We start from the raw sequence: 12,785 nt of genomic DNA, 5'->3' as shown, positions 1-12,785 counted from the left end.
AGTATAGACCACCCCTTTTCACGACCCAGAAGCCTCAGCACAAAAAGACTCTTGTTCACCTTGGAGCAAATTTACGGATCATTTGTTACCAAGGATTTCCAAGAAGACACTCCCCTCAGCAAGAACAGAAAACACAAATCTCTGGCGGCCACGCACCAGCCACCCCTCCGCCAGGCCTTACTTGTTCTCGTTGCTGGCATCGTAACGAGGCATTGGGTCCAGATCATTCCCGTTCACGTCACAACTCGCCAGGGCATCCTACAGCCACAGAGGAGAGAGTGCAAGGAGGAGACAGACGTTTAGTAATTAGCCATTAACCTGAAGGCTCATGCATTCTTAAACACATTTCTGCAAGCGAGTAATTAGATTAAATAATACATTCATGGTCCGCTGATGTCAGGATGCCTTGTTCAGTAATAATCAGTGTCATATTTTTCTCCTTAAGGTCAAGAAATACTCTCCACAGACCTAGGAAGAACACAGACCATTCTTGCCAATACATCTTCCCTCATATCTAGAACGGACCCCTCGCCCGATTCCTTTGAAGATGTCCGCAGCGACTGCCTTTTCGGTCAAGAACTCTTGGGCTTTCTAGAAGCAAAGTGATTTATTTCCCGTGAGTTCTCTCTCTATACCTTATTTCACTTCTTGAGTAAGTTCTTTAAAATTCGAAGATTTTTGAAGACAATTCACAAACAGTTGGCAAGCCAATTAAAAATCGGTGTTAGAAATCTATTCTAGTCGGTATCATGGTACCTCTATTAGGCAGCATTTGCCTGGTTTCAGAGGTCGTATCTACTATAAAAGAATCTGTACCTCAGACTTTTCAGTAGTACCCAATCACCTTTTGCTCCAACCAAAATAATGAACAAAGTTTTATTATATGTCAAGGCTTCAAAAGAAGACAAAAGTAGCCGTGAAATCAAAGTTGGATCTGTTCGCTTTTATTTTTAATTATTTTTTTTAGATTTTTAAGTTTATTCATTTCTTTTTGAGAGAGTGAGTGAGTAAGCGGGGGGGGGGGGGGGGGGGGGGGGAGGGAGAGAATCCCAAGCAGTCTCCGTGCCAGCACAGAGCCCCAACATGGGGCTCGAACTCACGAACTGCGAGATCATGACCCGAGCCAAAAACTGGAACTGGACAGTCAACCAGATGAGCCACCCAGGCTCCCTTGTTTGCTTCTATTTTTTTTTTTTTTTTTTTTTTTTTTTAATTTATTTTTGGGACAGAGAGAGACAGAGCATGAACGGGGGAGGGGCAGAGAGAGAGGGAGACACAGAATCGGAAACAGGCTCCAGGCTCCGAGCCATCAGCCCAGAGCCCGACGCGGGGCTCGAACTCACGGACCGCGAGATCGTGACCTGGCTGAAGTCGGACGCTTAACCGACTGCGCCACCCAGGCGCCCCTGCTTCTATTTTTATTATTTGTTTTTATTTTAGAGAGAGAGAGAGAGAGAGAGAGACTGAGTGCAAGTGGGGGGCAGAGAGAGAAAGAGACAGACAGACAGAAGCCGAAGCAGGCACTGCACTGAGTATGGATCAATCCGACGCAGGGCTTGATCCCATGACCCTGGGATTATGACTTGAGCTGAAATCAAGAGTCAGACGTTCAGCCAACTGAGTCACCCAGGCGCCCCTAGATCTGTTCGCTTTTAAAAGCAATTGTGAAAAATCTCCAAATTTCTAAATTTCTAAATTCCCAAAAAGAAATTACCGGCTTATTTCATCACTCACATTTGTATCACCGTAGGTAGCACTAATTTAGAATGCTCTGGATTTTCCGATGCTTTTGGGTAATGTCTACAGTATTGGTAAAAGTAAATGTTATCTTTGTTCTCTATCTTTATCAAGGCTCTTGTTTCTGAAACTAACTTGTGGTACATAGAGTCTGATGTTTGGAGAAATTAAGCAAAAGACACAGGACATATAAAGGTGGTCCCTGCTTTAAGTCCCTGCTTCTCGTACAAAGGTGGCCCCGTAGCCCCCCCCCCCCCCCACAGTGGTCACTAGAGCATCGAGTATAACTTCCTGATTTTCCTCGTAAGGAAACAGAGGCCTAAGACAGGTTAAGTAACTTGGCCAAAGGCGTAAAACAAACCAGCCTGTGGAACCAAGACTGGAACCCGGGCCATCTGCCTACCCCCTGACCCCCCATCCAATGGGCTTTTTCTCTACACTTCACCAGCTCCAACATCAAGACAAACTGAGAAGGCACCGGTACCGCTAATCACAGATACATTCTGGAGCATTCTTTCCAGGAGGAAAAAATGAAAAAAGGCAAGGAATGCAATCGCAATTAGAGTAAAGCTATCTGTGTTTACGCAAATACATTCCTAGGCGGAGGGGAGCAGGAACACCCTATAAAAAGCACACTGTGCGTGACAGGAAAGACTTCTCTGCTGAGAGAGGTACCCACAGTTCTGTTCTCTTCTAGGACCCGGGCTCACTCACTGTGGCCTTCAGGCCTCCATTTCTCCCCTATCATCCGAGGAGACTGAACCGAAATTTCTTTTTAGCTCTCAAATTCTTTGCTGTGAAGAGACAGCGATGTCTGGGTGTGCTCGGCGGCAGGGTGAGAGCAGCCGCTCAAATGTTTCGTTCAAATAAGAACTAAATGAATTTGCAGTTCCTCCCTCTCTCTTTTTTTAACCCGAGGGACAGTCCTCTAGTTTCGGGGCGATCGTTTCACCATTTCATTGTAAACAATTAATCTGTGAAGTCCCTTGGCGGAATTTTTTTTGAAACCAAAAGGGCAACGGGGTGGGACACCGTGAGGGAAGGTTCCGGCGCAAGGCGACACGTGGCGGGGGGGGTGGTTTGCGTGTGAAGGAAGGTCTTCCTAGTCAAAGACAGGGGTGACTGTGAGCCAGAGCTGGTTTCGGAGGCGCCAAGGGAGTGACTCGGAGGTCTTTTGTTTGCAGAGATAAAAATGGAGTCTCTTCAGGAAAATTCATTTAAGTGTCATGACGTGAGACAGAGCACATGAGAAGGCAACGTTGCGGAGGATGGGGCCGTTTCTCCCGAAATGGTTTGTCAGTAGGTAAGAGAGAGACGCGGAGGAGAAATGGTCACGGGGGCACAGGGGCACGGTGATCCCCGGGGTGCCCAGAAGCCAGGCCTTTCCATGCCGAAGGAGACAGAGATACAGGGAGATGAGATTTCAAGAAGGCATCATAACCCTGTCTCTGAAATGGGCCTCAGGGAAAAGGTCAGGTCCTTTCTGAGTGAGCCCAAGACAACATTCCTCAGGGCCACTCTGTGCCCATGAGTGACTGAGGAACACGCGAGAGAGAGAGAGAGAGAGAGAGAGAGAGAAAGAGAGAGAGAGAAAGAAAGAGAGAGAGAGAGGCAACAGGCACACCGGGAGGACAAGTCCTTTGTGCTAACGCGCATGGGGAATCTACGGGCACGCCCCGTGTCGCAATTCTCGGCCAGCTCAGGGCACAGTGTGAAGGGCTGGGCCTGCTGAAGTCATGAACCGGAACACGGAAGGCAAAAGTCTGAAGCGATATGGTCCTCCCACTCACATAGGGGTATCAGTGCTTCTGGGTGGCAACAGAAAAGAGGTCCGAGGGAAAGTCAGAAGACATGGGTCTGAGTGGGGATTAGTGGGGGATCGTTGCGGGCTCTCTGTACCAGAAGAAATATTTCAAAGAGAACCCTAAGGTGTCAGGCAACACAAATTGAGGCCAGACAGAGAATGGCATTGTGGTGAGGTAATTGTGGCACTTTTGACAAAACTTGCAAAGGGGAAGCCAATGGAAGGAATGATCTTGGAGAGTAGAGGACAGAGGGTTCACTGATACGTTTCCAGGCAGTGGATATCACGGTGGTAAAGGGGACCCAGAGGCCCTAGGGGCAGAAACTGACCCCAGTGTTCGGTGGGCACCGGGTATCGAAACCAGGATTTTCAGGGCGAGTACTGAGCCTCAGCACTTTCACTAGGTCCGTGGTCTTGGGCTCATCCTATACTCTCCAGGAGTCCTGGAATCACTATTCCTTCCTAAGGAACTGACTGCTGCTTCCTAGGAGTAGTAGGAACGTGATCATTATTGTCCTGTGAAAATGGACAGGAAGAAAGGGACCGGCTGGATAACTTGAGAAAAGTTCTAAGCCCGCTTTTCTCTATACAAGAGACAGAGCGCGTTGCCTGGCTGCGTGGACGGATCACTGAGAAGAGCGGTCATTGTCAGTGGTGACTGGTGTTGGTGGTGGGGGTTTCTGCTGCCTTCTCACCTGCATTTTGTCACCAGAACATCAAAGGCACCTGCAAGTGGAAAGCGGGGTCTCCTGCTTCCCGCGTTCGGAGGGCGTGGCTCGTCTAAGACGAAAACACTATTCGGAGCCTACCATCTCCGTCAGCTGCATTTTCCCGCCGTAGCCCCCCTTTTTGCCAATCCTGACACGAGTCCCCTTGTTTCCACGGGGGAGGGGAGGGGCTCCGACCCACAGCCCACACTCACATAGTTCTGCAGCAGGTCCGGATGGGTTCTCTCAATGCCATCGTCCAAGATGGTCACCACGATGTTCTTTCCCGTGTAGCCTCTCTTCCAGGCTCCTTCGATATTCATGTCTGATTGGCAGGGATGCGTGTTGTCGCTGCAGTGCTATGGAAGGAAGACGGAGAATCAGACCGCGCGGGTTACCGATAACTGGAAAGTGCGCGAATCATCTGCGGGTCGAGGTCGTGCACCGAGTTAGCAGAAATCCGGTGCCTGCCTGCAGAGCAGGAGCACGGGCCTCTAGCACAGTAACAGGAGGAAGCGGGAAGGGTGGATGTGGGGAAGGCAAGTGAAAGAGAAATCTCTCCCGCCGGCTCTGCCCTGTCCAAATACCATACATCCTTTGGGAGAAATGGAATAAAAGAAAGTATATCCCGACAGCAGAGTAACGGAAGTATCACTTGATTGTTAGCATGAATCGATGGCACACGGAAAGGCATGGTGACATTTCATTTATAAACTCAACCTAGGTAACTAAAGAACATGTATTTTATAATTTCTTCCCCAGGCACCTGGAAACCAGGCTAGCCAAAAAAAAAAAAAAAAAAATGAGAACTCAGGCAGCTTCTGGACAGTGTCAGCCAGAGGTGTGCTACCATGAGAAACTCACGGACGGGAAGAAAAATAACAGTTTTGTTGAGCTGCTTTTGATGAATTCACCACGGCGGTCGTACCAAAATACGTAGGGGGCAAACACACTCAGTCAGCGGCGCTTTGAGAAGGGAAAGAAGAGTCCGGACAGGTAACACGCACAGGAAAGGCGTGTGAGGGCTTCAGGGGGCAGGCTGGAGAAACACGGACGCTTAGCACGTTACGTATCGTCATTTCATCCCACAATGGCTACAACATATAAACACATCAAGAAATGCATTGACCCAGGGCCTCCTCCTGACAGGCCAGCATTTGCCCAACCCATACAGTTGCCTCCTCTGAGCGTCTCTCTCTCCAAGGTCCCTCTGAGTGGCGTTGTTTCCTCGGTAGGGAAACAAAGGGACAAAGACGTGCTGTGACTTAATGCCACCCCGGATCCTACCATTCTGGATCTTCACGAAGGGGAAGAGAATGCAAGCTCCGGAGGCTCTGGGCATAATGGAGATCCGGCTGCCATGGACTCGCGTGGCGTACGTTTTATTGAGCACTTACTCCCCCCCGGGGTATGGCGGCGAACGAGGCAGATGAGGTCCCTGTTCTGACGACCCCTCTAAGGAGGAGACAGACACAGGTAATGAAGAAAAAAATAAGTAACACCATTCAGAGCCCTCCGTGGCTTTTAAAGGAATTCAAGAGGGTGATACGAGGGTGAATGCCGAGGGCCCATGCACACAACTCTAGGCGGGATGGGAGGTGGGGCCCTTGGTCTCAGGAAGTGAAGTCAGACCTGATGCCTGATTGGTGAGAAAGGGCTGCTCTGCCCAGAGCCTACAGCTAAGCGTGTCGGTAAAGGACACGATAGATGCAAGGGTATGTAATATACCCTTATAATATAAGACGGCAGACAGCTTAGCACATTGAAGAACGAGAAACAAGGTGGCGTAGGGCGGAAGCTTGGGGACCAAGGGAAAGAATGGCTTGGAAGACAGCCAATCAGAAGGGGGAGCGAGGTCAGACCATCCATGACCGGCTTTTGTACTAACTGCACGCCGAGTAAATGGACGCGCACCTCTCTCCAAACTTCATCCATCAAAATCCGACGCTAACGAGAGACAGATACCTCTAACAGCCCGTGACATGAATTTGCAAATTTATTCTCCAAATGCGACTGCCTTTTATTGACTGCTACAAACACACCTGAGTAGTGGATTCATCCTAACAAGCCCTGGGGGCTCATCTCTTTTATGAACACTTGTCTCTTTTTCTCACCGTCTGGACTTCTTTCGGACACGTGAGGCCCTACACACACACACACACACACACACACACACTCTACTACGGCACTGACCCAAATTCCGTTCTCCCCGCCTGCCCCCAGTTTTCCAGGCACACCTCAGCACCCACCTCTTCCCACAGAGACTTCTCATGTCCTTCAGCCCTCCTCGTCTCTCTCTTCTCCTGCCCTGAACTCAGGGGTGGAGACAGACAGACACATACACAGACACATGCTGCCCTACGCAATCCGACTCCTACTCGCTATATTCTGTTGAATCGTTGTTGACTGTTGCCTCTTGTGTGTGGACTTTGTCTTATGGATTGTGGGCCCCTACAAGACTATGCATTAAACGAAGCCCGACCTAGGATTTCAGGCAATATCGGGCTGGTCACACGCCAGAAGTGAGGGCACATCCTCAACCTTATTTCCAAGTGCACCGCCGCGATTAAACTCTCTGCTCGGACCTCGTCGGAGATATCTAGCCAGCTAATCCTCGGTTAATGGAGACGATCACGAAAGGAACAGTGTAGATTTCCGAAATGCCTCCGTGGTCCAGAAGTCTCATTCTGGCCAAGAGTGTGGGCCTCTCCTCACCGAACACTGTAATGTAACACAAAGCAACCTTGACAGGTTTCCATTTCATTTTCTCTTTTTCAAAACCTGTTCTGGCCACCTGTGGTATCGTTTGCGAAATGAAATAATGTTAATGTGGCCAAGAGGTGGGCTGGAGGAAGGAAATGCGCAGGAAATGGGTAACCCACAAATGGGATAACCATCCTGGAGTGGAGGGATGCTGCCTGAAATTGTAATTATGAAAATTGAAGAAAACCAGCCGTCTATGGAAAACATGTGTGTTAAAAGTGAAGCAATTAGGTTTCTTTCTTCCACCTCTGCTTCCGTTGAATCTGACTTTAACAGATTAAATATTTTTGTGCCACCTTTTCTTCTTTTCATCTGCCAACATGGAAGGGGAAGGAGAGGAAATATCCAATTGATACTTTCATTTGGATAATCTAATACAGCAAGGAGCCAAAACGTCAAAGGAAAAAATAAATCAGAGCCTGGAGTGTTTCTTGCAAATGAGTAATTAGGTCAGAGGACCCTTAAATCAGAACCCTAAATTCTGAATGGGATCCTTAGATTTTTAACACATGTTCATATATACATATATAATATTTATTAATTTTTGAGAGAGAGAGAGAGAGAGAGAGAGAGCGAGCATGAATGGGGGAGGGGCAGAGAGAGAGGGAGACACAGAATCCGAAGCAGGCTCCAGGCTCTGAGCTGTCAGCACAGAGCCCGACGCGGGGCTCAAACTCATGGACCATGAGATCATGACCTGAGCTGAAGTCGGACGCTGAACAGGCTGAGCCACCCAGGAGCCCCTTTAACACATATTTTAAGTGTTCCAGACTTCCAAACATGTTCCTGATATGGTTGCTTCATACAACCAAGGTATCCAAAGAGCAAAGACTGGAAAATGTTGATGTGAGTCAACAATGACCAAAGATGAGAATTAGTCTCTTCCTTAACTGCCTTGTTGAGATGGTCTTTAAACCGGTCTCTACTTGATGTGAATCTGTGTCACGGCATCGCCCAAAGGCAAAAGGGACTTAGAATAGCCACGATTTCCTCATAGTCAATCACATTGAGATCTCTGCCAGAGCTGAGCCTAAAGACTGGTTTTTGAAATTGTTACCACACATGCAGTCCATAGACCGGTATTCACAAAAGAGGCCAGTCAGACCCTTCTAGCTATCCGAAGTTGATGAAAACCACATTATGTGCACAGTGTATGCAACATGAACTGTTTATAATAAACGTATGCACCTTCAGTTCTGAATAATGTACTGCCTTTCCATGATGGTCTATGCACAGGTGACTCAATATTTAGACACAACACAAAAGGGAACATACCTGCAGAAACAATGATTGCCACCTATGTCTCCCACTTCCTCATCCAGAAAAGCTTTTATTCTTTTTAGGAATGAAATTTTAAAGAGTTTGCTCTGTGAGTTTCTAGAAATGGCCTTTTCCACACCAGGGTTATGAGCCATTCTGCTTATAAGCCACTCTGCATGTGTCTGCTTTTCTTGTGTCCTCATAAACGCATCACAGTGTTTGCTCATCGAAAGAACAGTTTATCCTGAAAATAAACACCTTTGCTATGTTCTCACCATTGTTTGGGGGGGGGAGGGGCAGAGGGCTACTCTCAACGTCATTCTTTTTAAACTTCTCCAAGTTCTGAGGGTCTTCACTGGCCTGCCAACTTATATGCTCCCAAGAGCCATTAACAATGAAATCATCTACTGTTCACTGTTACCAGCACAGTGGCTGATAAGACTGCATCTCTGACAACATAGTGTTAATAAAGAAATACATAAAAATTCTGCTTCACAGACAAATTCAGAAACCCATCTAGTCAACTGAGTAAAGTGTGCACATACTTGAAATTCTCTGTAGAATGTGGAGTCCAAAAGATGCAAGAAATTGCAAACAAAAAACAAACACTAGAATCGATACTCCCTTAAGGGGAAATATAACTGACACCTACAAGATCCTTACCAGGGCCAAGCATTGGACTAATCACTTTTTGTGGTCTAAGGCTCAGAACAACTGTTTGAAGGCGGTCCTTTTATCATCTGCTTTTAACAGATTAAAAAAAAAACGGGGCTTAATCAGTCTAGGTAACCCCTCTGAGTTCACGCCGCTGGTCAATATTAACATGAGGATTCAAAAGGAAGCTGTCTGACACCAGACCATAGGGCTATGGAAACTCTTCCGTTAAAACAGAAGGGGCTTAGAGAGGAAGTCACAACACACACAAATCCATGAGTAGATAAGGAGTAGATGTTGGACAATGGAGCACCAGTAAAGAAATTCAAATCACAAATCTCACTTGCCTTAGCACTGTGATCAGTGCATTCCAGTGATAAGGTAGAATACAGATGAGTAAGACTTTAGGGACCTAATTTTTCCTAATTCTACTTATTTCAACACATCTTTTAGGAAATCACCTAATATTTTCAATTTTAATTTTAATAGTTTCAATGACACAGGGTTCACTTCTTTACTAAATAGCCAATGATTGCTGGTAAATCAATTCTTTAATAAAAAAAGGAAAAAAAAAAAAAAAGGAATCTTGGGCTACATGCCTGGCTTGGTCAGAAGAACATAAGACCTCAATCAGAGCTGTGAGTTCAGGCCCCACATTGGGTATAGAGATTACTAAAAAAAGTAAACTTAAAAAAAGTCCCTTATTTGTAGCGTTTGCCAATTTCCATGGTGTAAATCCTCCCATCACGTGCAGTCTTAAAGCACGCTCACAAAATCCCTGAATCTCTAATAATAAGCTCTCGTGAGCTCTTAGAAGGCAGATCCAACAAACCACAGGAACGACTCACTCCACTGTCAGCCTTGCTCCATTTCCGATGACGTTGTCCCTTCCAGTGCGTCTGACATCTGCTTCCCAGTACTTGGGAACTACTGGTAAGTACCCAGGCATACTTGTCCCCTTCACAGTTTTCAGACAATCATTTTACTACTTCTTGCATTTATCTGGAGAGGATCTTTCTTTACCCTTCCTTTCTCAAGGCTACCTGAAGAAGTTGGACTTTGTGGACTTTTGTGGCCATAAGCTGATGGGCTCTTCTTGGGATACATGAAATAGAGGTTCTGTGACTCCAAAACCAAAGAGGACTTCACAGATTTTTTTAAAATCTCAATTCAGCTAGGGAAGTCCTAAGACGGTTACTATTAGGAGTCAATTTGATGAATTTCAAATCCTTTGTTATCAAACACATGGTGGGGGGGGGGGGGGGAAGGATGCCCCTGGCCAAAACAGATCCAATGTCCAATTATTCAAGGATGATTATTCAATTTGTGGATTTTCCAGAAATTCCAAGGAAGCCCAATATGTTTCATTAACACCAAACTTGGCATAGCAACTATTACAGCTGGGGGATTCAGAAGAGGAAAAGTTAAACCCCACCTCTGCTACCTTCCAGCTACGTGATTTTGTCAAATTCTCCTACATTCTTAAACCCGACTTGGAGTTTGAATGCAGAGAACTTTCATAAAGATTAAAGAAGATAAAGTACATAACAAATGTTTCTGTTATTGCAATCATGTTGTTGATGAGAGCACAGATATAGGAGACACGAGTGTTCCTAATAGTTAAGAAAAGAACACTAGTTAGAAAGAGAAAGAGAGAGGGGCACCTGGGTGGCTGAGTCGGTTGGGCGGCCGACTACAGCTCAGGTCATGATCTCACAGTCTGTGAGTTTGAGCCCAGCGTCGGGCTCTGTCCTGAGCACTCAGAGCCTGGAGCCTGCTTCCAATTCTGTGTCTCCCTCTCTCTCTCTGCCCCTTCCCTGCTTGCTCTCAGACACACACACTCTCTCTCTCTCTCCCAAAAATAATAAACAATAAAAAATAAAAATTTAAAAAATTAAAAAAGAGAGAGAGAGAGAGAGAGAGACAGAGAGACTACCACAAAATAGTAAGATAACGGTTTTCTTCATTGTCTGGAAATATAGATCATACAAACTTGAAAGGGCAACTGAACGTTTGCATGGGTGGCTGGGAGGACCTGAATATTTTACATTTGTGGCTGTGGGTCTAGACACTAGGGACGAGGTGAAGGAGTAGAGAGCAGTGTCCAACTATTCTCTTTTACATTGGTCAGATGGCCTCCTAGGAATCTCCTAGGAATCATCACACATTTTTTTTATCCCACACATTTACACCAATATTCCAGCCCTTCGAGAATCATGGTTCAACATCTACTATAATTCTGACGGAGGATCGTTTCCCAGTTACAAAATCTCAAGGATGTCCCACATAATACCAAAGAAACATCAGAAAAGAGCAGATGTTAGGAGAAGAAAGGCTGTGGGATATAAAAATGCTTTTACAGAGGAAAACGAGAAGAAATCCAGTTCTGAGAATTCTACTCATAACGGAGGGTCAAGAAGTTGAGTCAGTATAGCCAACTGATTTTGACAAAGCAGTAAAGGCAATACAAGGGGCCAAAGACAGTCTTTTCAATAAACAGTGCTGGAACAACTGGGCATCCACGTGAAAAAAGTATACCCAGGGGCGCCTGGGTGGCTCAGTCAATTAAATGTCTGACTTCGGCTCACAGTTCGTGGGTTCGAGCCACGTTGGGCTCTGTGCTGCCAGCTCAGAGCCTGGAGCCTGTTTCAGATTCTATGTCTCCCTCTCTCTCTCTGCCTCTCCCCTGCTCTCTCTCTCTCTCTCTCTCTCTCTCTCTCAAAAAAAAAAAAAAAATAAATAAATAAAATAAACATTAAGAAAAAAAGAAAAAAGTACATGTAGACACAGACCTTACGTCCTTCCCAAAAATTAGCTCAAAGTGGATCAGAGACCTAAGTGTAAAATACAAAATCAAAATGCCTGGAAGATAACACAGGAGAAAAGCTAGACAACCTTGGGTACCATGACGCCTTTTTATTTTTTTTTTATTTTTTAATATGAAATTTATTGTCAAATTGGTTCCCATACAACACCCGGTGCTCATCCCCACAGGTGCCCTCCTCAACGCCCATCACCCTCTTTCCCCTCCCTCCCACCCCCCATCAACCCTCAGTTTATTCTCAGTTTTTACAACACCAAAGGCACAATCCATGAGAGAAATGACTGAAAAGCTGAACTTCATCAAAATTAAAAACTTCCACTCCGTGAAAGGCAATATCAAGACGATGAGCAGACAAGCCACAGACTGGAAGAAAACATCTGCAAAAGACACATCTAATAAAGAACACATCCAAAATACACAAAGAACTCTTAAACTCAACAATTAAAAACAAACAAACCACCTTATTAAAACATGGCCAGAGACCTTAACGGACACCTTGCCAAAGAAGAGATACAGAGGGCAAACAAGCATATGAAAAGATGTTCCACGTCATGTGTCAGCAGAAAAATGCAAATAAAAGTGAGATACAACTACCCACCTATTAGAATGGCCGAAATCCAGAACACTGACGCCAGCAAATGCTGGTGAGGATGTCCAGCAACGGGAACTCTCATTCATCGCTGGCGGGAATGCAACATGTAGCCACTTTGGAAGACAGTTTGGCAGTATATTACAGACTAAACCTCCTCTTTCCATACAATAGTTACACTCCTTGGCGTTTACCTAAGGAGTTGAAAACTTACGTACACACACACACACACACGCTGCACATGGATGCTTATTACAGCAGCTTTATTCATAAATCCCGAAACTTAGAAGCCACCAAGATGGCTTTCAGGTTATGGACTAAACCAACTGCGATGCATCCAGACAATGGAACGTTCCTCAACACTAAAAAGAAATGAACTATCAAGCCATGAGAAGACATGGAGGAAACTTCCCTGCACATCACTAAGTGAAAGAAGCCAATCTGAAA

General features: G+C 45.9%; 1 protein-coding gene across 4 annotated transcripts in view; it reads right to left on the bottom strand.

Moving 5' to 3' along the window:
• The window catches only part of PCSK5 (proprotein convertase subtilisin/kexin type 5), a 450,831-nt gene that overhangs the window by 318,507 nt on the left and 119,539 nt on the right, over window positions 1-12,785 (bottom strand). For all 4 annotated transcript variants that reach the window (XM_078436932.2, XM_078436933.2, XM_078436934.2 and 1 more), the window contains exons 4-5: window positions 4,464-4,607; window positions 182-258 (exon numbers count right to left, since the gene is read on the bottom strand). In XM_078436932.2, the coding sequence (XP_078293058.2) occupies window positions 182-258; window positions 4,464-4,607 (221 nt within the window). The remainder of the gene's footprint in view (window positions 1-181; window positions 259-4,463; window positions 4,608-12,785) is intronic.

The sequence above is a fragment of the Panthera onca genome, chromosome D4 (genome assembly GCF_046562875.1).
Source record: "Panthera onca isolate mPanOnc1 chromosome D4, mPanOnc1 haplotype 2, whole genome shotgun sequence".
In the NCBI taxonomy this organism is placed as follows: domain Eukaryota; kingdom Metazoa; phylum Chordata; class Mammalia; order Carnivora; family Felidae; genus Panthera; species Panthera onca.
Note: the sequence above shows the minus strand (reverse complement) of the source record. Positions and strands in the feature narration are given on the sequence as shown.